This window comes from Anolis carolinensis, unplaced genomic scaffold (genome assembly GCF_035594765.1).
Source record: "Anolis carolinensis isolate JA03-04 unplaced genomic scaffold, rAnoCar3.1.pri scaffold_11, whole genome shotgun sequence".
NCBI lineage: Eukaryota > Metazoa > Chordata > Lepidosauria > Squamata > Dactyloidae > Anolis > Anolis carolinensis.
This window is the reverse complement of record NW_026943822.1, coordinates 20,089,609-20,114,138: the sequence shown is the minus strand read 5'-3', so window position 1 is coordinate 20,114,138 and position 24,530 is coordinate 20,089,609. Positions and strand designations below refer to the sequence as shown.

The following is a 24,530-nucleotide window of genomic DNA, read 5'->3' as shown; positions in this document are numbered from 1 at the left end:
TTGCCGGTTGCGCTGTGATACAACGTCTCGGAGTGCGTCTCAAAAAGCGAGAACAATCCGATATAAATCCGATATAAGATTCAAAACGATTTTTTTGGACATACCTAATAGATACATCCAAAATGGGCCTCAACTTGGGCATATTTTGAGCTAAGAAGGCACTATGCTTAGCTAGACATTGAATGTTTGAATACGTTCTTTAATTGTTTCAGTTTTTAAAAATTCATCTTTTTTGCAATGAATGCCAAAAAGTCTCTCAAATGTGCAGATTCCTGATGCGTAGTGTGCTTCAATCAACACCAGTAGAAACATACTGTTCTGAACTATCCCTTCTGTATGGCAATGTATTTCATGGTGGCTTGATTTTCAAATTTCATTAGCTTTATAATAGACAGATTTGATGCATTTGAAAATTAGAATACTGTATATACTAGAGTATAAGCCTAGTTTTTCAGCTCTTTTTTAAAGACTGAAAAAGCCCCCCTCGACTTATACTCAGGTGAGGGTCCAGGTTGGCTTATGTTTGGGTCAGCTTATACTCGAGAATATATGGTAAATTTATTCTTTTTCTCTATTATTATTGATATTAATTACATTTATTATTTTTCTCTATTATTGTTGCTACTAGTACATTTATTTTACTCTATTTTTATTATTATTAATAATATGTTTATTATTTCACTCTGATATTATTATTATTATTATTATTATTATTATTGCATTTATTATTTTATTCTATTTATTATTACCGTATATACTCAAATATAAGCTGACCCGGATATAAGCCGAGGCACCTAATTTTACCACAAAAAACATATATGGTATGTATCCTTTTAATGATAATAGAGTAACATAATACCTGTGATGATAATAACAATAATAATAATAATACATGTAATAATAAATAGAGTAAAATAATAAATGCAATAATAATAATAAGATCAGAGTGAAATGATAAATGTATTAATAATAAAAAATAGAGTAAAATAAATGTAATAGTAGCAACAATAATAGAGAAAAATAATGAATGTACCAAATATTCTCGAGTATAAGCTGACTCAAATATAAGCCAACAAGGATCCTCACCCGAGTATAAGCCAAGGGGGCTTTTTCAGTCTTAAAAAAGGGGCTGAAAAACTAGGCTTATACTCAAGTATATACAGTACATGTATTATTTTCCTGTATTTATTATTATTATTATTATTATTATTATTATTATTATTATTATTACATGTATTATTTTACTCTATTATTATTAAAAGGATACATAAGCACATTTACATTGAAGAAGATGAGAAGAATTATTTGATCAGAGTTGGACAGTCTTATCTTAAATTTGAGCTTGATGTAAATATTTAAAAACATTTAACTTACTGATGCCTCAATTCATGTAATTTTATTGGTATCTGTTTTTATTTCTGAAATGTACCACCCTCGGCTTAAACTGGAGTCAATGTTTTCCCAGTTGTTTTGTGGTAAAATTAGGTGCCTCGGCTTATATTCGGGTCGGCTTATACTCGAGTATATATACCGTAGGTTTTTAGTATGGCTCAACACAGCATCTTATTATTTTTGGGAACATTGGGCATGTTGGCTAGTAGATTTTAGGAATTGTTGTCCTAAAATGGTTATTAATATGGCTCAACACAGTATCTTATTATTTTGGGGAACATTGGGCATGTTGGCTAGTAGATTTTAGGAATTGTTGTCCTAAAATGTACTTATTCTACTCGTGTTATTGGGATAATGATGTTATCTTCCACTTTGACCCAAATGGCTATCAATTCATTACCCTTGTGCCAAAATAGAAGTGCCACTCTCTGTCAATCTCCATCCCATAGGACATTCCCAACAACAAACTCGTATTCCATCCAGGTCCGTGGTCACCTGGACTCCCCACAGCCCTGCTAATATTCCGCCACCACGTCGCTTGATATATGTCGCACAGTGCGGAGGAGGCATGAATATTTATTAACCAAACAAGATGTGTAAGGACATAAGTAGGCATCCATTATTCAATATGACAAGGGCGGCTAAATGTGTTTGTGCTTGGAGACCTGACTGGTCTGCTGCCAACAGCGGCAGCCTGAAGACTTTTCAATAGCTTTTTGCGGCCACGTTGTTTCCACGTCCTGTAGTTAGAACAGTACATGCTGGTCTTGCTTTTGCAGCTGAAAGGAGTGCTTCCAGAAGGTCATAAAGAGGCAGAAAGAAACCTATTGGTGACTATTGAAAGTCCTAATTTAAGTAGAATCATAAAGTTGGAAGAAACCCCAAGGTCCACCCAATCCAATCCTTTTCTATCAATACAGTAGAGTCTCACTTATCCAACATAAACGGGCTGGCAGAATGTTCGATAAGCAAATATGTTGGATAATAAGGAGGCATTAAGGAAAAGCCTATTAAACATCACATTAGGTTATGATTTTACAAATGAAGCACCAAAACGTCATGTTAGACAACAAATTTGGCAGAAAAAGTAGTTCAATATGCAGTAATGCTATGTAGTAATTACTGTATTTATGAATTTAGCACCAAAATATCATGATATATTGAAAACATTGACTACAAAAATGCGTTGGATAATCCAGAACATTGGATAAGCGAGTGTTGGATAAGTGAGACTCTACTGTAATAACCAATCAAAGCACTCACAACAGATAGCCATTAGAGATGTGCAATTCGGCAAAAAACCCGTGACGTTCTCAGTGCCCGGTTTTCAGCTGCCCACTATTCCATTTTTAGGGAACTTCCCAAGTTTGGGAGACGTTTATGTTTTCATGCTGGAAAGATTCAGTTCATTGGCACCAATGGGGAAACATTGGAGGCTCATTTTTCCATCGTTTTAGGTCTAGCAGCATGAAACTCGTCTCACTTGTAGGCCATATTTACTCCTGCAAGCCTGCCAAGTTTCAGAATGTTTCACCAATCTACTAACATTTCACCAAACCACTCCACCCCTTCAGAAAAGGATGAAGGGGCCGGGCTGTGGTGCAGGCTAGTTAGCAGCCAGCTGCAATAAATCACTTTGACCAAAAGGTCATGAGTTGGAGGCCAGCCCGTGTCGGGGTGAGCACCCGACAATTAAAAATAAAATATAGCCGCTGCTCGTTGCTGACCTAAGCAACCCAAAAGATAGTTACATCTATCAAGTAGGAAATTTAGGTACCACTTATATGTGGGGAGACTAATTTACGACACCATAAAAATCATCCAGCCACTGTTGGAATGAGGAAGTTGTCGTCGCAGTGGATGATGAAGCAGCTACTCCCCCTGTGTCCGGAATCAAGCATACCCTCAGGAAGCTGGAAGCTGGAAGGTTTAAATTGCCTCTGCGTCTGTCTCTGTCTCTGTTCTATGTGTATATGGAATTGAATGTTTGCCTTATATGTGTACAATGTGATCTGCCCTGAGTCCCCTTTGAGGTGAGAAGGGTGGAATATAAATAATGTAAATAAATAAATAAAATAATTAAGGAGAAGCCATAGCTTTCCTGATTTGTGAGGCTGCCCTTCCCACACACCAATGCCTCTGTTTCAGGTAGGCATTGGTCCCCATTAGCCCCCATTAGCCAAAAAGTTTCCATGGATTTGGCAACTGAATCTGCCAAATCCTCCGAATCAAATGCACAAAAATGAAATCGTGCACATCCCTAAGTTTCAAGCCCTGGCTGCAACCCTATCAAACTCCCAATACCAAGCTTTGCCACCAATTTGCAAAAGGAAGATTTGCAATTTGCAAAAATAAAATTGGGCTCTTGATTTCACACACACACAAAGCAAAACATAACAATTGTGCGGTAGACTTGGAATCTATAATGTGAGCTCCACCATAGACGGAGAGCAGCATATGGAACCCAGGCTGAAAAACTCACTAAACTGGGAAGTCGAAGACTACAGACACTTAAATACATTCTGGTTGATCAGGGAGAACTTGTGAGAACAATCTCATTGGTTATTTATCAGTTACTGGGGATATTGGGATGGTTTGAATCCACGTGATTGGATTTCTTTTGATTTGAGGTGGGGCTGGATGCTATTTTTTTGCCAATGTCATCTTGGAAACAAAAGTGACAGGCCTGGATGGGCAAGGGAATCCTTCCTGGGCAGAGTGATGAATGCTAGAGAAAGGCAGGCATTGCTTTTCGCAGCCAACAAACCGGCATGAATGTTGTTTCAGGACATTTTGGGGGAAGTATGTGCCCAGATTCGCAAATCGCTGGCATCCTGTTGGTAACATATGGAGACATAAATTGCTTTATGCCTTGCACTACTGTGCCAATCACCGCTTTGGATTTTTCACCCTCTCCCCAAATTTGTAAAGAAAGCTTTGGGGGACCCAATAGGAATGTCGAGACTACATCAAGCCACGGGCCTCCCTTTCTCCATCCTGAGTTTGTGGGCATGGCAGTCCAACAATATGTAGAATATCTATCTATCTAGGCCGGCTGTGGCGCAGGCTGATGAGCAGCCAGCTGCCAGCTGCAACAAATCACTCTGACCAAGAGGTCATGAGTTCGAGGCCAGCTCGGAGCCTGCGTTTGTCTCTGTCTCTGTTCTATGTTAAGGCATTGAATGTTTGCCTTATATGTGTGCAATGTGATCCGCCCTGAGTCCCCTTCGGGGTGAAAAAGAAGGGCGGAATATAAATACTGTAAATAAATAAAATAATAATAGAAGGCCAAGAGCTCTGCAACTTTGCTATAAAGCATATGATGTGGGAATGTATCATTTTAAAAAAAGCAAGAGGCAATGCAGACTATAATATGCAGATAGATAAATAGATAATTTATGAGACTGAGAAAGAATGACTTACCCATAGTCATCCATTCGGCTTCCATGACCAAGCAAGACTTCGATCCTGATCCAAAGAATCTCAGGGTGCATCTACAGTTTGACACTACTTTAACTCCCATGGCTCAAGGCTATGGCATCATGGGAGTTGTAGTTTTACAATACCTCAAACCTTCTCTGCCAAAGGGTGCTGGCACCACACCAAACTATAAGTCCCAGGATCCTCGCTGCCAGGTGATTTTGGCAAAGTCTTTCCCGGCCCCTTTCAATCTCGCCGTCCTGGCAGAAGAGGATGAAACCGACCCCCCTTATCTTCTCCTTCCGCCTTCTAATCACTTTGCTTATTAAAGAACAGGAAATTAAATCCCTGCCAACCTTTTGCACATTGCGATTTGTCTCGCGGCTCTATACAGGAAGGTCAGACCAGGCCCTGCTGCTCAGAATACGAGATAAGCTGAGATTGAAAGCAGATTGACTCCTTCTGAGATTTGTTGGCCTCGGTGGGCGAAACACGTCGCAGGGAAGGAGAAGAGAGCAAGAATGGTGCCGGAAAAGGGCTTTGTTGGGTTGCCATCCAAAAATAAGGATTTGAAGCTTTGGGAGAGAAAGTCCAAAGCTGAAATCCTGTTGGTACATGTGAGTAATAGACATGTCCAAAAAATCGTTTTGAATCGTATATCGGAATTATTTCGGATTGTTCTCGCTTTTTGATACGCATTCCGAGACATTGTCTCACAGCGCAACCAGCAATTTAATTCGGAACAATTGTTGGCCCATTCTCTAATTGTCTCTTATTGTTTGGTTATTTCCCCCCCCCCCCAAATTTTTTTTAAAATATATTTTTAAAAATATTTTAAAAAATTGTTTCTGCAACCCACCTTGAATGGGAGCTTAGCGCAGCCTAACATGGCTGCCGCTCCCCGGCCAATCAGAAGCTTCCACGATGGACGCAAAGGTGGGGGCCAAGATTGCCATACAAGCCTGGTGTGTAGCAATTGCGCATGTGCGTCCGCCATTTTAGAAACATTTAGAATCATTACGAATTTTCGGAAATATCCGAAATTTTTGGGTGAAAAAATCGGAAATACTTTCTATATCGAAGCGCCAGCCCCCCCCCCCCCCACTTTAGAAATGAGAATTGAAACATTTTTTTCATCGATCGGACATGCCTAGTGAGTAAGGGTGCATCTCCACGTCAACTGCCATGGTTCAATGTTATTGACTCCTTGAGATTTGTAGTTTGGTGAAGTACTCTTTGTCAGGGTTGTTGTATGTTTTTCGGGCTGTATGGCCATGTTTCAGAAGAAGAGAATACTTCTGGAACATGGCCATACAGCCCGAAAAACATACAACAACCCTGTGATCCTGGCCATGAAAGCTTTCAACAACATACTCTTTGTCAGATAAAGCTATAGGCTTTTCAAAACCACATCTCCTTGGTTGCTATAGTGGATTTGGAAATTAGAAAGCCGGGCAATAGATACCTTTGACCTAACCCCTTGCGAGCAAGCGTCGACGGTTTCTCTGCACTTTCTTGCCCAGCGACTTTAAACAAAAGCTTCCCACTTAGTGCTGAAATAGAAGTCAAGCACACTCAGGTCTCATTATTGGAGCCCTTATGTTTGGAGAAGAGGCTGTCGAAACATCAGTAAGCAATGACTGAGTGGTTTGAAAGGGGATGCGTGCCAGAGCAATGGGGCCGAGGCACAATTGCTGGTAATCAGAGGCCATTCCGAGATGTCTCGGAGCTCCTTTCTTCAACCAATTCACCTTGTTTGATTCTTGCGCCCGTCTCCACTGCACCTACGCTCTTAACACGGAGATGCATTTATTATCCACCGTTTTGTTGGAATTGCATGGCAATCATAACAGGCCAAGTATGATTGCCTTCCAAGTGGAAGGTCTTGGCGATGGGTACATAGGTGACTGTAGAGACCTACTCTTGATCTGCATGTTCTTTTGCAGTGAAGATATTGGTTTTCAGATTGAAGGCAGTCCCGACAAGGGTTGGCTTGACATGTCTTCCTCTTGACACGTTTCTCCTTTTCCTCCTCCATTTGTGCCTCTTCGAATTCCACAGCACTGTTGGTAACAGCCAACTTCCCATTAAAACACTCAAAGGCCAAGGCTCCCCAGTTCTCGGTGTCTATGCCACCGTTTTTAAGGTTATTTTAGCCCATTTTTACATTTCTTTTGCTGCCCACCAATATTCTGTTTTCCATTCTTGAGTTGAGGGTTTAGTAACTGCTTTGGGAGATGACGACAGGACACGCGTTGCTGTGGCTTATGGGAATCCTTATGGAATAGCAGTGAATAGCCTTGCAGCCTCAAAGCCTGGCCGTTTTCTGGAGTAGCTGGAGCTTTTTGTTGTACGAACGTAGAGGCATGGATGAGGGGTTGTGCTGCCAAGTTTAATGTTTCTGGGATGTGTACTTTTATTGTTTTGTCCTAGGCTGAAATTACATTACCCTTTTATATAAATATATATAGATTTTGCTTATTTATTTACAGTATTTATGTTCCACCCTTCTCACCCCTAAGGGGACTCAGGGCGGATCACAATGCACATATACATGGCAAACATTCCATGCCATTAGACAAACTACATTTAGGCAGACAGACAGACACAGAGGCAATTTAATATTTTCCAGCTTCATGAGGGCATGCTTGATTCCGGCCACAGGGGGAGCTGCCTCTTCATTGTCCACTTGTGACACCAAGTCCTTGATGGAGTACTTCCTCATTCCTTTTCCGCACTCTTCTGGAAGTTTTTATGGAGTTGTAAATTAGTTAAATTAGCCTCCCCGCATAAAGCGGTACCTAAATTTTCTACTCAACAGATGCAACTGTCTTTCGAGCTGCTTAGATCAAAAGCGAGCTAGGTTATTAATGGTTGGTGGCTCAATCCAACCTAGGCTGGCTTTGAACTTATGACCTCTCGGTCAGTAGTGATTTATTGCAGCTGTCTACCAACCAGCTGCCAAAAAAGAAAAGTACCAAAAAAAGAAAATGGGTTCCCTGGAACTACAAAGACAAGTATCCACTATTACAGTAATGCAGAAATTGTTTTAGATGTCATTAAACCTATATTTAGTTCAATGCATCAATGTGAAAGCCATTGCTATACAATCAAAGGACTGTTACATTCACAGTAAAAACAATATTTTTCTCTTAAAGGATGAATTTACTCCTCTTCTCATTAACAATGAATTGTTCTTTAGTTTCTTAATTGTTCCAAATACACAAATTGAGTCCTCTTCTTATATATAATAATTGTTCTTATTTCTTGATTTATGGATAGTAGACTCCAAAACCACAATCGGTTTCAACTCAAAAGAGTTGCGCCATAAGCTATTGTCTCCCTATGAATGTACCAATCCTCTACTTCATTTGAAAAAAATCCTGCATTTAGAGCTCAAATGATGTATTTCAGTTTCAATGTTGATTCTTGTGGATAGTTAGCTGCCAAAGTAGTGTGAATGGTCAACATTTACTAACGTTGCACCATTAAGCTGTATTTTTGGCATTGCAGAGAGACTGGTTGGTCCATGACACCAGAGCATGGATTTATATGGGAAAATAAATCTGTAGCCTATAAGACAATATACCTGGAGGAGCAAAATTCACACGGCCCCTATAAGTTACCTTCACGGCATGTTCATATTGTGCTCACACCGTACCCGCAACATTCAGCGCCATGCTGTGAAGGCCAAGAGGATAATTGAGTTTTCAAAGAGGATTAGTCACGTTCACGGAGGACAAGCAATCACCTTTGGATAGTTATTAGCCTGGATGTTCCAAAGGTTGATCCTCACGCCAAACATGCCCCTAAATCTCCAAGAAAGGGAAGTGACTGCTGGATGGGCAAATAATCGCTCTGTTATTTTTCCGCTTCCTTTCTCCTTGAGCCAATGAAAAGCTTCAATGGAAGTGTGGCAATTCCATGGTTTTAGTCTGAACTTTGAAGGAACTCTCCCAAATGAATGGGTCTACTGTAGCTGGAACTAAACAATAGGAAGCCAATCAAAAAACTAATGTTCTTTTTAAATAAGCTATTATATTCTAACTTCTGGAAAGTGAAAGAGACAATTTGTCGGGTTGGGATAGGCCAACAACTATTATTTATTTTATTTATTTACCATACATACTCAAGTGTAAGGCGACCCAAATAGAAGCCGAGGCACCTAATTTTACCACAAAAAAACCTGGGAAAACATTGACTCCAGTATAAGTCGAGGGTGGTAAATTTCAAAAATAAAAATAGATACTAATAAAATTACATTAATTGAGGCATCAGTAGGTTAAATGTTTTTGAATACAGTAGAGTCTCGCTTATCCAACATTCTGGATTATCCAACGCATTTTTGTAGTCAAATGTTTTCAATATATCGTGATATTTTGGTGCTAAATTAATAAATACAGTAATTACTATGTAGCATTACTGCGTATTGAACTACTTTTTCTGTCAAATTTGTTATCTAACATGATGTTTTGGTGCTTCATTTGCAAAATCATAACCTAATTTGATGTTTAATAGGCTTTTCCTTATTGCCTTCTTATTATCCAACATATTCGCTTATCCAACATTCTGCCGGCCCGTTCACATTGGATAAGTGAGACTCCACTGTATACTCGAGTATAAGCCGACCCGGATATAAGCCGAGGCACCTAATTTTACCACAAAAAAACTGGGAAAACATTGACTCCAGTATAAGCCGAGGGTGGTAAATTTCAAAAATAAAAATAGATACAGTAGAGTCTCACTTATCCAACATAAACGGCCAGCAGAATGTTGGATAAGCGAATATGTTGGATAATAAGGAGGCATTAAGGAAAAGCCTATTAAACATCAAATTAGGTTATGATTTTACAAATTAAGCACCAAAACATCATGTGTTACAACAAATTTGACAGAAAAAGTAGTTCAATACGCAGTAATGCTATGTAGTAATGACTGTATTTACGAATTTAGCACCAAAATATCACGATGTATTGAAAACATTGACTACAAAAATGCATTGGATAATCCAGAACATTGGATAAGCGAGTGTTGGATAAGTGAGACTCTACTGTAGATACTAATAAAATTACATTAATTGAGGCATCAGTAGGTTAAATGTTTTTGAATATTTACATAAAGCTCAAATTTAAGAGATAACTGTCAAACTCGGATCAAATCATTATTCTCATCTTCTTCAATGTCAATGTGCTTATGTATCCTTTTAATAATAATACAGTAAAATAATATATGTAATAATAATAATAATAATAATAAATACAGGAAAATAATACATGTGATAATAAATAGAGTAAAATAATAAATGCAATAATAATGCTGTGTTAATAATATATTGTATGTACATTTGATTTGTAAGCCACTCTGAGTCCCCTCTGGGGTGAGAAGAGCAGGATATAAATGTAGTAAATAAACTAATAAATAAATATGGCGCTATTGCATGTAGTTCTGCATAGATGCACATACATATGTGGATTCAGTTACACATGATTTGCAGAACACTGCACTTCATCAATGTCATGCTGTTGCACAATTGCTGCAGGAAAATATCTTGTGCCTTCATGATACAAAGATCTCAACCTACATTTCCTTCATTCCATTGTACTTTGGCTTTCCTATTCTGTGTAAATCCCTGTGGTTTGGAGCTGTCCTTCATTCAACGCAGACTGAATGAATGCTCAGACTGCCAGGTTTGCTCTGTGGGCCTCCTTTAAAAGCATTCAAGAAGTGTGAAAGGAATGCTTCACAGCCCCAAATGGATTTGCTCAGAGTGTACTTGAATCGGTTGTAGGAAGCTTTATGTCTCTCCAGGAAGCCATCAAAACCGCCTGACTTGTCATAATCATGTCTCCATCTGCTGGGCATTTTCAGGAATGTGGTTCCTTCGGAAGTTGTCCCAAGGACTGAGATGTGTGGTTACTGGTGAGTTGTTATTGTTTTGCCAAGCTGGGCAGGCCCAAGGTAATTTTCAAGTGTAGGCGACCAGAATTATGGCGCGCCCTCCCCCCCAAACCAATCACTGAAAAATAAAAGCATTGGATAAGCGAAAATGTTGGATAATAAGGAGGGATAAGGAAAAGCCTGAATAAAGAACAACACTCTGAAAACAGGGGAAATCCAGACAGGAAACAATCAGGGCCAGCGAACACCTCCCAACCAAAGATGCCCCCAGGGAGAAAGCAGCCAAGCTTTGAATCTGCAAGGCCATTAAATGCTAATCAAGCTGGCCAATTGCAACATTCACACTAGCCTCAAACAGACAAGAGCTCTTTCTCCCACCCTGGATTTTCCACAGATATATAAACCCGACTTACCTAGCTTCCAACAGACCTCAGAACGTCTGAGGATGCCTGCCATAGATGTGGGTGAAATGTCAGGAGAGAATGCTTCTGGAACATGGCCATATAGCCCAGAAAACTCACAGCAACCCAATGGTTTCCACTGTTTGTGTAAACCATTTTAACTGCCATGGCTCAATACTATGGCTCAATACTTCCCCACCAAACTTTGCCGCTTGGCTTGCATAGAATCATAGAATCATAGAATAGTAGAGTTGGAAGAGACCTCATGGGCCATCTAGTCCAACCCCCTTCCAATGGAAATCGCATTCAATTGCGTCCTCAACCAGGCGGATTGCTCTTCTGTTTTGCAAATGCTTACAAGGAAGGTTATGGCGACCATTTTTTGGGACAGGAAAGGTGTGCTTCTTGCAAAACCTTAGAAGAGCGATCTAGGATGAGCGTGGGAGAAAGTTGAGCGCATGCACAAGCGCAGCTGTGGGAAGGGACACCCGTCTGGTTGAGGATGCAAGACAAGCGGCAAAGTTTGGTGCAGAAGGACTTTCCAAACTCTTTTATCGCTATGAAAAGTGCCTAGATTTCAATGGGGACTATGTTGAGAAGTGGTGTTTGGGTCTGGCTTTCAACTACATATGGTAAATGTTTTCTCCTACACTTTGTTCATTTATAATTCCAAAATGTAATCTACTTTCTGGATAGCCCTCGTATATAGATAATTTAATGAAAACAACCCGGTGGAGATAACCACAGCTGCCTCATGATTGTGCTTCACTGTCTCTTTTTCTCCTCCTCCCCAGGTGGTCAGCCAGATCGACAAGTTGACTTCAGACTTTGAGTTTGAGCTGGAGCCAGACGACTGGACCACGGCGACGGTGAGCAGCACGTCCAGCAGCGACAAAGGCGCGGGCATGTTTGACCTTGGGAACCTGGACTTCATGACCTCGGACATCCTCTCCGACAGCTGGGAGTTCTGCTCCTTCTTGGAAGCCTCCACCCCGTCGGACTCAGGCGATGGCTCGGAGCAGCAGCAACCGCAAGGCCGCCAGCCTGACTACCGGCTCATGAACGGCGGGGTGCTGATCCCCAATGGACCCCGAATCGGAACGCCGGACTCTTCCAGCGAGGAGGCCTTCAGCTCGGCCCCGAGCCACAAAGCCCAGCACCAGCGGACGGCGGGCACCAGGGAGCGGGTGCGGTTCAGTGACAAAGTCCTCTACCACGCTTTGTGTTGCGATGACGATGAGGAGGCGGACAGCAGCCCGCTGCCCGAGGACCCTCCGGAAGAGGCCAGTGACCCGGCTCACAAAGCGGGGCAGGTCACCAAGACCTTGCCACGGCGGTCACCTCAGCAACAAAAGCTGACGCGGAATAGCAGCACGCAGACCGTATCGGACAAAAGCACCCAGACGGTGCTGCCTTATGTCTCGAGCAAACAGAAAATCACAAACAAAAACTGAGGACCAGAGAAGCGGGGAGGAATTCGGGGTGGGAACGGCGGAGCAGGGCGGGTGGGGGGAAAAGCTTCAGATATATATATAAATATATAAATCTCTCTATATATTTAAGTCAATAAATACTAACGATATGATTAAAAAAAACCCGAAACCACCATGGTGACAGGATCTCATCCTGAAGCTACCTATCCGTAATGTCAAGACTCAGGGAATTTCAATATGTTTTCATTTTACTGGATGGCGCTTTGTTTTTTCTAGCTTAATAAATGCGAGGCTTAGCCAGAAATATAAAGAAACACATACCCCACCTCTTGCCTGAGAAAAATATGGAAACTTTTAAAAAAAATAGGAATCAAAGGATATGTTCCATGAAATCACATGGGCTTCTTTGAAGGGAGGAATTGACACAGCGAAGTGTTTTTGGAAACATGGTTGACTTCCAGGGCTGGAGAAAGTGGGTCTTGGGGAAGTAGGACTAGACTTGTGTAGACTGAACATCCCATGTGGATTCACAATAAGGGCATCACCAACCCAAAGAAATATTTGTTAAATAGCCAAAATTTCTAGCATTGCAGAGAGTACAGTATGATCCTTGTATCCATGGGCAATATTTTCCCAAACTTCTCATGAAGATGCAAAACTTTGGATAACAGTGAACGTTATTGAAATGAAGGCTTCTGGCCCAAGCACACACCATACAGATGAGTTGAAGGATCTAGAAAATGCCTAGAAATGTCATATTTTGTTGGACATGGATATATGAAATTTTGTTGGTATTATACATTGGTTTCTGTCAGAGTAATGCGCACAGCGTAGCAGCAGATGAATGACGTCAGTTGAAGCGCAGAATGAACGGACGATCAGAGATGATGTAAAAAGTATTTACAAAGTTTACTGGACAAGACAAACAGACTTGCAGACAATAGACATAGGACTTTCTCTCTAGTCAAACAGCACAGATCTTCTCAGCAGGCAGAAGAGATCTCACCTGATGCAATCAGCAATATACAAACACACTTGTAGTCTGGACACTCCTATCTGGCTCCAGCCACATATCCAAGGTCAATACAGCTTCTTACCAAATTAACTCTTTACACACTATAGCATTTCCTGGATGATGCAATACATGCTAGACACACATTTCATTTAAACACTACCTATACACAAATCCCACATTAACAATTTCATTATGCCAAAAGAAAAAAAAATATCATGGGCACAGTGTCTACGAAAAAAGAGAATCAGAATTCTGCAACTGGATGAAGATTAGAGATCAATTCATACATTTTTGGCTGCAGGGTTCCCATGTTTAGGTCGACATCTGGAGCAACAAAACAATCCAAAGTTTAAAATGCACCAGAGAGATTGATGCAATAATCTTAAAGAAGTGGCAATCCTTTGAGAACAAATGTTCTGATTTTTTATAAGTAAGGGACATCTGGCATATTTATTTGCATCTGGCCCAAACAAACCCTTGACGCTCTTTCAATCCTGATTTGTAGCTTTTCCTATTAAAACCAAAGTGAGAAGAAGGGGGATCAATGCAACTGAATGCCTTTTTTGGGCTCTCCTTGGGTGCACGGGTTGCTCCACTATTGTCTACGAGCCCCTTGCTTGTTCTTTTACACCCTCGTCCATTTTATCCCAACCGTTTTAGGCAGGAAAGGAACAGTTTCTAGCATGTTTCACATTCGTTGACATTTTTTAGATCCATCAGAAACCGCTGTCAGAAGCATCTCTGCTAAGTGCTGGGGAAGGAAGGGTCTCCACCAATTTGTCCCTTTGACAAGGCAGGCTGCCAAGAAATGACACTTTTCGACATGTTGGTTGTTTGGTGTCTGCATTGTTTTTTATATAAAAATAAGGCAATCGCAACTTTCAGCTTCATTCCATCAGCCTTTGCTTGTCAGCGCGGCTTTGCTTCAATTGATTTCTTCTGGTCCATCTCAAGGCTTGTTTTGACAACATATCTTCTTGGGTCTATGTTAACTTTTCTTCAAATTACTCCACCATCCATGTCCATTGTCCACAAAAATATGGGCCATCTTATAACTCAAGTATAACTCAAACCTTAGGTATAAGTTGAGGGCAGGTTTTGAGGCCAACATGGAGAAGTTGAGACTTATTTCATGGAGAGCGGAAAGCTCAGAGAAGGTGATGGCTGCCTTTTTGGTTAAGCGTGATAGTACAGTACTCATATCGACCCGTGAATAACTCAACCCAGATTTTGAGGGTTGTTTTCCCCCCTAAAATTTCTAGACGTATACCTGAAGAGATAAAACATTTCTTTAGGAATTAGAATTCAGTAGTTCAGTGACATCCATATTTATTTACAGTATTTATATTCCGCTCTTCTCACCCCGAAGGGGACTCAGGGCGGATCACATTATGTACATATAGGGCAAACATTCAGTGCCCATAAACACATCAAACCGAGACAGAGACAACGGACAGACAGACAGATGCAGAGGCAATTTAACCTTCTCCTGAGGGGATGTTCACTTCTGGCCACAAGGGGGAGCAGCTGCTTCATTATCCACTCTGATGGCACTTCCTCACTTCCTCATTCCAACGTTGTAAATTAGTTAAACTTGCCTCCCCACTTTTATAAGTGGTACCTTATTTCCTATTTGATAGATGCAACTATCTTTCGGGTTGCTAGGTCAGCAACGAGCAGGGGCTATATTTTATTTTTAATTGACGGGTGCTCACCTCGCCATGGGCTGGCCTCGAACTCATGACCTCATGGTCAGAGTGATTTATTGCAGCAGCTGTTTACCAGCCTGCACCACAGCCCGGCCCCATATCAAAAAAGGGTTGGTGCTTAGTTACTAAGTGGAGGTGCTGGCAAAGTTACTGATGGTCAATTGGACTAATGTGCAAGAGGTTGGGCATTACATCAAACCCCAAGGACTAAAATACGGTCCACAACTCACAGTTACTACACCGTTGCAACGAGAGCAACTGTTCTCGCAAAATCAGTCTCAGAGATGTCGGGAGGCTGGTGAGCAGACTGCGACAACTGAATGGCATATGTTCTGTATCAGAAACTAGAGCTGATGTGATCTATTCAATGTAGTTTTCTGAATCAGCACCCCAAATAACAAAACCAAATCTAAAGTTGACCAAAAACTGATTCATAACCCTTTTGGTACTAATGTCGGAGAGTAGTCCCTGGTCAAAGTGGTCCTTGGTCAAAAAAAAGGTTGGGAACCACTAGTCTAGACACTATACTCCTTTTGATGTAGCCCAAAATCCCCTTGCTGCATCACATTGTTGGCTCGTGTTCAACTTGTTCTCCACTAAGACTCCAAGATCTTTGTTGGACAAAAACACTGGGAAACTTGGGTTCAGACGTAGGTACCCATTTGTGGGTCCGTACTATGCAAATGGCCGTCGCAACATGTGCGTAGCAAACAAAGAATTTTATATTTCGGCTTATCTAAAATTGACCAATGGCTGAGGGTCTTCCTCACTTTCCACACCTACTTGGCACAGGTGATACCAATGACCTAACTTGTTTACTCTGAGCTTTCTTCTCCCTTTGGAACTTCCTGGAGAAAGGCACCAGCACCCAAGAAGGGAGAGACACAGTCACTGTGTTGCACATACTACTTTGGTTCATACAAAGTGCTTATATCGTCTATATCAAGGCTATATGATAGATGCAGAGGCAAAGCTATGTTAGGCAAAAGTTTACTATTTTGTGGCTTATGGTCCCTACAAGTTATGTATTCTCGAATGAAGTTGGTGAAATTGAATCTCTAAGCTAACATGCCCATGGACACTGAGGGATTCTGAGCACTGTGGTTTAAAAAATGCAATTTTCCCAGACTCTCCACCTGGGGCAGATCACAGTTCCAGGGAGGAGGTAATGAATCTGATTAACATCATACAGTTCAATGCCTGGATCAATAGACCCCTTGCCTTTTCATCCAAATTGATTTAGAAGCCCAAAGGGCTGTCAGGAAGATTTCAAAAAAAACCTGGTATCATTGATTGCCTTGCAGCCAAATCCTATGCATGTTTACTCAAATCTTGATCCCTGGAGTTTAATAGGCCTGATTGCCAAGTGTGTTTATTTAGGAGTGCTGCCTTCGAGCCAGAGCTGTTTTCCTGGGCAGGGAACGGTGGTGGAAGCAATATGAGGATAATGTCAAAGGATTTCATGGCCGGAATCACAGGGTTGTTGTGTGTTTTTCGGGCTGTGTGGCCACGTTCCAGAAGTACTCTCTCCTGTATATACCTCACAACCTCTGAGGATGCCTGCCATAGATGTGGGCAAAATGTCAGGAGAGAATGCTTCTGGAACACGGCCACACAACAACCCAATATGAGGATAAGCCATCCCCTTCAACTACACTAAAGGAAAGGATGATGGCACAGTGTCCATCTGAACATCATATCAGATTAAATTGGACCTATTATATAACAGCCAGCAAGAGATTCAAGAAAAATACGATTACTTTCTTTTGTAGGACATTTTAAAAGCAAAACAACTGGAACATATGTATTTGGAGGGACCTGTAATGGACTTTCCTTGTATTCCCTCCATCATTCATAGATGAAAATTGGAACAAGCAACACTAGTGTGGTCATAAATTATGAATGAAAAAGAACGCACAAGCTAGGAGTGGATACAGCAGTTTGCTTTTGCCCGAGCCTCCTGGGAAGAGCAGAATTTTGTGCCTTTGTTTCTATTATGCTGAGTTAGTTGAGTGCAATCTATTTTTGTACTTGGAGTCTGCGGCAATGAGATAAACTAAGAAAAGGGGCAAATATGGAAGGGAGAAAGAGAAACAGGGACATTTTCAAAGCAGTTCGAAAAATCAGACTGCAGAGGGTTAATCAGTAGGGTTGTGCATTCGGAGTAAACCTTAACCTGCTTCATGTCCCCACTTTCGGTCCATTTTTTGGGAGCCTCCCAAATCGGGAGGATATATATATATATATACACACACACACACACACACACACACACACATACATATATACGATCTGGGTTGTTGAAAGATTTGTTTTCTATCATCCCATAATGGGGTGGGCTTCCCAGGCTCCCCTTCCTGTGTGCTTTAAAGAGGCTTCTTCTTACCTTCTGTTTCTTTCTACTCTAGAGGAGGCGCTCAGCTGCACATGCTTTCTGGGCCTGCACGCCACACACACACTCTCCTTGGAAAGAGTGTGTGTGTGGTGTGCAGGCCCAGAAAAGGTTCACGCCTGCCAGTGTCTGCAGCCAAGCACCTCCTCTAAAGTAAGAAATTCTTACTCTATAGGAGGTGCTTGGCTGCGCATTCCTGGGCCTGCATGCCACACACACTCTCTCCTTGGAAAGAGAGAGTGTGTGTGGTGTGCAGGTCCAGAAAACGTGCACATCTGCCAGTGCCTGCAGTCAAGCACCTCCTCTAGAGTAAGAAATTCTTACTCTAAAGGAGGTGCTCAGCTGCGCATGCTTTGTGGGCCTGAACGCCACACACACGCTCTCCTTGGAAAAAGAGTGTGTGTGTGGTGTGCAGGCCCAGAAAACGTGCCTGCCAGTGCCTGCAGCCAAGCACCTCCTCTAGAGTAAGAAATTCTTACTCTAGAGGAGACGCTCGGCTGCGCAGACGTGCACGTTTTTCTCCTGGGCTACACTACACCAGCCAGCCACACACTCTTTCCATTCCAAGGCATTTTAAGAAGGCTTCCCACTTCCAGGTAAGGAAGAGTGATGTCCTCCTGGAAGAGGAGAGTAATTTTCAGGGAATGAGTGTTTACTTTTTGTTTGCTGTGGGATTCATAAAAAAGATTAAACTGTAATGCTGAAAAGAAGGCTTGGAGCCAGAATTGGCTCCCACTTACTTTTGAGACAAGCTGATTTTCGTACTGGGAGGGAGGTTCCCGTTAAGTGCTCCTGAAGTTCCAAAAGAAATGAAAGAAATGAAGGAAACGGGAGAAACGGATTCCGCGCACAACTCTATTAATCAGGACTGTCTTTGCTGAATCTATCACAAGGTATGTGCCCAGGCCACATCTTAAAAACAGCCTAAGGGTGCATCTACACTGTAGAATTGATGCAGTTTGATACCACTCCTTGATAGAGAAGGCTAAAGACCTTGTAAAACTATAGTTCCCACAATTGCATAGCTTTTTTCTAAAATAATTTTTTATTCAAGCTTTTTCAAATCAACAGTGACGTAGACATGGACATATAGCAAAGTAAAATGCAAAATTGAGAGCAGGGTTGAAAATGTAAAAAAGAAAGAGAGAAAGAAAACAAAACAAAAAAAAGAAAAAAAAGAGAAACCAAAAGAAATACAGTAGAGTCTCACTTATCCAACATAAACGGGCCGGCAGAACATTGGATAAGCGAATATGTTGGATAATAAGGAGGGATTAAGGAAAAGCCTATTAAACATCAAATTACATTATGATTTTACAAATTAAGCACCAAAACATCATGTTATACAACAAATTTGACAGAAAAAGTAGTTCATTACACATTAATGCTATGTAGTAATTACTGTATTTACGAATTTAGCACCAAAATATCACAATGTTTTGAAAACATTGACTACAAAAATGCGTTGGATAATCCAGAACGTTGGATAAGCGAGTGTTGGATAAGTGAGACTCTACTGTAACACTAAAATCGACTTCCATCTATTGCATGGTGACGTTACGGTTCTTTTTTCTTTATAATTTCTCAGCTTTATTCTGGTAACTCGGTCCGCTCCTATTCTCCTATTGTAAGGCTCAGTTTTTAGTTTTGCATACTTGGATCTCATATGATAATTCTCATTTTTTTCCTCTCTTAAGTAATTTTTAACCAATTCCCAGTCGGTTTCCTTTCTTGGACGGCCTTGGCTATTCTTTAGCAGGCATAGCTTTGAGCCACAGCAGTTAAAGCGGCATCCAAATGCATGAATTCTACAGTGTAGAGCAAATTATGCCTAGAATGTCTCTGCAACAGATGGAACACATATAAATGAAAGAATAAGCAAACATAGACATACACACATGCATAAGCTCCGTGAGGTTGTAATTGATTTATTTCATGCTCCCTGGCACACAGCATTTGGGAGTTGTGTGATGGTTTCCCATTAAGCTTGTTCTTGTCTTTGGTTAATTATTTGTATTTGTGGCGGGGAGGCTTTAATTCCCCGGTGCCGACTCAATGACAGAAGCAGCAAAGGCAGGAAATTCACCGCTGCTGCCTGCACGCTGGAGGATAAATCCTGCCTCTCCTTTCCCTTCCAGATACCTTATCAAAAAAGTACATCTGAGGGATGTGTCTGTCGCGGCTGAACAAGCTGCGAAAAGTGATGAGAAAATATGCTTTGCAATTGCCGGTGAGAGGAGGAGAGAGAGGAAGGACAGAAGGAAGAGCAGAGGACAGGATGGCCTATTCTTCCCCTGGATTGATGTGAAATAAAGGAATTGGGGAGGGAAACACCGTTCTCAAGGTTCTTCAACAAGAAGTATGCTTTCTATCACCCTTTGCTCTCTTTTTGTTCTTATGCTGCAATTGCACAATTGCGCAGTTTCAATGTTTCTTGCAAATGTGGGAAGTTGCAGTCTATGCAATAAATGTTCCCAGTTCTGTACCTCTCCAAGCAAACATCCATTACTAACACCCTAATTTTGGCATGGCCATTTCTAATGAATCCCACTTTTTTACAACTGTTTTTAACATCGGGTTGCTATGAGTTTTCCTGACGTTTCGCCTGCATCTGTGGCCGGCAGCTTCAGAGGTCTGTTGGAAGAGAAGCAAGTGGTGGAACAGAAAGGGGGAAACGATGAAAATGAACAAAATCTGGCTACCAGTATTTCAATAACTCTAAAATCAGGACAGTAAATAAAGAGCAACACTCTAAAAATAGGGGAATTTCAGACAGAAAAAAAAATCAGGAACAGCTAACACCTCCCACCAAAGGAAGAAAAATAACGAATTGAAATTAATGGACAAAGTGGCCAGCTAACACCTCCCACCAAAAGCAGAAAAATAAAGAATTGAAAATAATGGACAAAGTGGCCAGTTAACTCCTCCCACCAAAAGCAGAAAAATAAAGAATTGGAATTAATGGACAAAGTGGCCAGCTAACACCTCCCACCAAAAGCAGAAAAATAAAGAATTGAAAATAATGGACAAAGTGGCCAGCTAACACCTCCCACAAAAGGCAGAAAAATAAAGAACTGAAATTAATGGACAAAGTGGCCAGCTAACACTTCTCACCAAAGGCAGAAAAATAAAGAACTGAAATTAATGGACAAAGTGGCCAGCTAACACTTCCCACCAAAGGCAGAAAAATAAAGAATTGGAATTAATGGACAAAGTGGCCAGCTATCACCTCCCACCAAAAGCAGAAAAATAACGAATTGAAATTAATGGACAAAGTGGCCAGCTAACACCTCCCACCAAAAGCAGAAAAATAAAGAATTGGAATTAATGGACAAAGTGGCCAGCTAACACCTCCCACCAAAGGATTCCCCCAGGCAGGAAGCAGCCAGGGTTTGAAGCTGCAAAGCTATTCAATGCTAATCAAGCTGGCCAATTGCAACATTCACACTTTCCTCCAACATACAAGAGTTCTTTCTTCCATCCTAGACATTATTCCACAGATATATGAACCCCATTTGCCTAGTTTCCAACAGACCTCACAACCTCTGAGGATGCCTGCCTACCAGCCGTTAGGAATTGTGGGAGTTGAAGTCCAAAATACCTGGAGGACCAAATTGTGCCCGTACCTGATATAGACCTTTCATCTTAAACAAGCCCCACTGTGATCCATCCATGGAATGTTTTCCCTGCATTGGGTTGTTTACCCCAACTTTCCAGCAGCTTTCTTTGCACTGATCGTAAAGGTTAATGCTGCTCTTACTGCCTCCATTGCCTGGATTTATGGGAAAGCATGAAATAAAGCTCACAGAGTTGTAAATATGGCCTTTAATAGAAACATGGAGGGAAAGAGGCTGAAGGAACTAGTATTTACCCTTGTGCATCCATTCATCCCTGCCCTCAGATATAAATCAAGCCTTGGAGATTTCTTTTCCAACATCTGTTTTCTGTACTTTCTCCATCCCAAGGTGAAGTGGAGGGAGAGAAGGCTTGCGGACGGGGAAAATCTGGATGGAACAAATAGCACAAGAATCTTATTAATTTGTATCCAAGCTTTTCCCAATAATAGGGTCAAGATGGCCCAACCTTGGATTGTCTACCTTGGATTCTTCTCACCAAGATAGTCCAATACTTGAGAACAGGAATTTTTTTTTGCTCATGGGTTGTATATAGTAGGCTTGTGCACAAATTCGTATTTAGTCGTTTCCTTCGGCCAATCTGGTTTCTTCAGTTTGGTCGGGTGCACAAAACGGCAAGGGCCCACCCATCATCACAGTTTAATCTTCAACATGGCAGTTTAATCTTTTGCATTAATCCCAGTAAACAAAAAGAAAACCTCTATTCCCTGAAAACTACTGCCACCTAGTTACCTCTCTATTAGGAAGTAGAAACAGTTCTAAGGAAGCATTAAAACCAAAGCAGAAAGAAGATCGAAAAGTGCCAAGAAAAAGAGGGGATTTTTAAGGAAGTCCAGGGAGGGAATTTTTAAGGAAGTCCAAGGAGGGGATTTTTAAGGAAGTCCAGGAAGGATAGCTCCAGGCGATCATCGCTTTTCCTTATATGGAAGTGGGAAGCCTCCTTAAAATGTCTTGGAAAGAGTGTGTGATGCGGTGCAGGCCCAGGAGAGAAAGCGCATGTACCTGCCTGCAATGCCTCTCCTCTAGAGTAGAAGCAGCTTAAATGCCTACAATGATGGGAAGGGGAGTCTGGGAAGTGTCCCCCCCCCCCCCCAATAATGGGCTGGATAGAAAATGAATTTTTCAGCTTCCAAGAGCAAAAACAACCAGTTTGAAGCTGAAAGGCCATTAAATGCTAATCGTTCTGGCTAATTGCAGCATTCATACTGGCCTCCAACAGACAAAAAAAAGGAACAACCAGAAATATTGTATATTCACATGTTTTAGGAAATAACATCTACTAATTACCACGAATTCCTCAATACTTGATTTCCCATACCACCACACTTCACCACAGCAATGCTTGGCCGGGCACAGCTAGTATGTTTGTGTGTGTGTGTGTGTGTGCGTATATATATACATATACACTAGCTTTGCCCGTCCACGTGTTGCTGTGGCTTATGGGAATCATTTGTTGGCCAGGTGAAAAAGGCAGTGAATAGCCTTGCAGCCTCAAAGCCTGGCCTTTTGGACACAAAGGGGGCAGGGCCTAAAGGGGTGGGGCCTAAAGGCAGCAGGGCATACCTTTCTGACTGGCAGTTAAGGGGAGAAAGGCTCTTCCTCATCCTCTGTAATTTGGACCATTTTTCTAGGTTTTTTTGTTTGAAAGATATATTTTGGATGACTATGTCTTTTGTGGCCATATTTGGTGTGATTTGGTTCAGTGGTTTTGTTGCTTACTCCATAGTAAAACGAACATTACATTTATATATATATAGATATAGATATAGATATAGATGTATATATATAGATATATATACAGTAGAGTCTCACTTATCCAAGCCATTTTTGTAGTCAATGTTTTCAATATATCGTAATATTTTGGTGCTAAATTCATAAATACAGTAATTACAACATAACATTACTGTGTATTGAACTACTTTTTCTGTCAAATTTGTTGTATAACATGAAGTTTTGGTGCTTAGTTTGTAAAATCATAACCTAATTTGATGTTTAATAGGCTTTTCCTTAATCCCTCCTTATTATCCAAGATATTCGCTTATCCAAGCTTCAGCTGGCCCGTTTAGCTTGGATAAGTGAGACTCTACTGTATATATATACTAGCTGTGCCCGGCCACATGTTGCTGTAACAAAGTATGGTGGTATGGGAAATCAGATAATCTGTATTTTATAGGTAGTGTGGAAGAGGCCCAAGTGAGGCCTAACTCTGCCTGTCCCCTGGGGCGAGTGGGTTAATAGGAGACCAAGTGGGAGGAGCTTAGCCTTCTAACTGGCAGCAATTGGATGAAAGCAATTATTCCTCTCCCTCTAATTAGGACTTTATTTTTCTTTTCTTTTTGTTGTATCAACCTAGAGGCATGGATGATGGGTTGTGTTGTCAAATTTCGAGGTTGGGAGGCCTGTAGTTTTGTTGTTTTGTGGGTCGCCGTGATGCCATCACTCATTTATATGTATAGATATACATTTTTTTCTATTACTATCTGGGAAATGCAATAAATAATTGCTTGCAAGCTAGATATTGTTCCTGATATTGTTCAACGTCTTGGATTTTGCTGCCGAGGAAAGCTATGGTTCAGCAGGAACAGAACCATCAGAGAGGCCTTTTGGAATGGACTATGAAAGCATTCCTTTATAAACTCCCAGGACTAACAAAATCCTCCAGGAGACGAAGGACTGAATACACAAAAGCTGGATAGAGAACTACATCTCTCAGGCTAAGAGAACATCTTCCAGTTCTTCCGGGAAATTGAGACCCTCTAAATCCTCCGTATTGCCTTTTTCTCCAATTTAATTATTGTTTGTTCAGCAGTGCAATGGAGTCACCGCCACAGCGCCACTGCACACCGCTCGGCTGCTGCGTTATCGATCGCCCAGCAATGGCGGGGAAAACATCACTTTATGAAACTGGATTTCCAAACCAACACGACTGTGGTTTCACATTGCAAGTAATTGAATCTGTTTTCCATCACACCATCTGTTGCATTTTGCAAAAACACACAGGTCATGCTATGGGAAACTTCTCATTCTTTAAAATAACATCTATTTTATTTATTTATAGGAAGATTTCATCCCAATCCTTCTAGAGCTTTGGCGCGATGCGGAGCAGCTTGTAAACCTTTGAAATCGCCACGTCTCAAAATACAATAAAACGCATTAAAAATGCAATACCATACAACACCAATAACTTTGAAAAAAAATACAGCAGAAGCAGAAACCACAGATAAAGCAAAACGTT

The 24,530-nt window shown here is 41.2% G+C and overlaps 1 protein-coding gene across 1 annotated transcript in view; it reads left to right on the top strand.

The window, feature by feature from the left end:
• insyn1 (inhibitory synaptic factor 1) overlaps nt 1-23,805 on the top strand; it is a 110,749-nt gene extending 86,944 nt beyond the window's left edge. Inside the window, exon 3 of the mRNA XM_062962983.1 lies at nt 11,906-23,805. Within this exon, the coding sequence (XP_062819053.1) occupies nt 11,906-12,565 (660 nt within the window). The 3' untranslated portion in view covers nt 12,566-23,805. The remainder of the gene's footprint in view (nt 1-11,905) is intronic.
• Nucleotides 23,806-24,530: the final 725 nt, after the last annotated feature.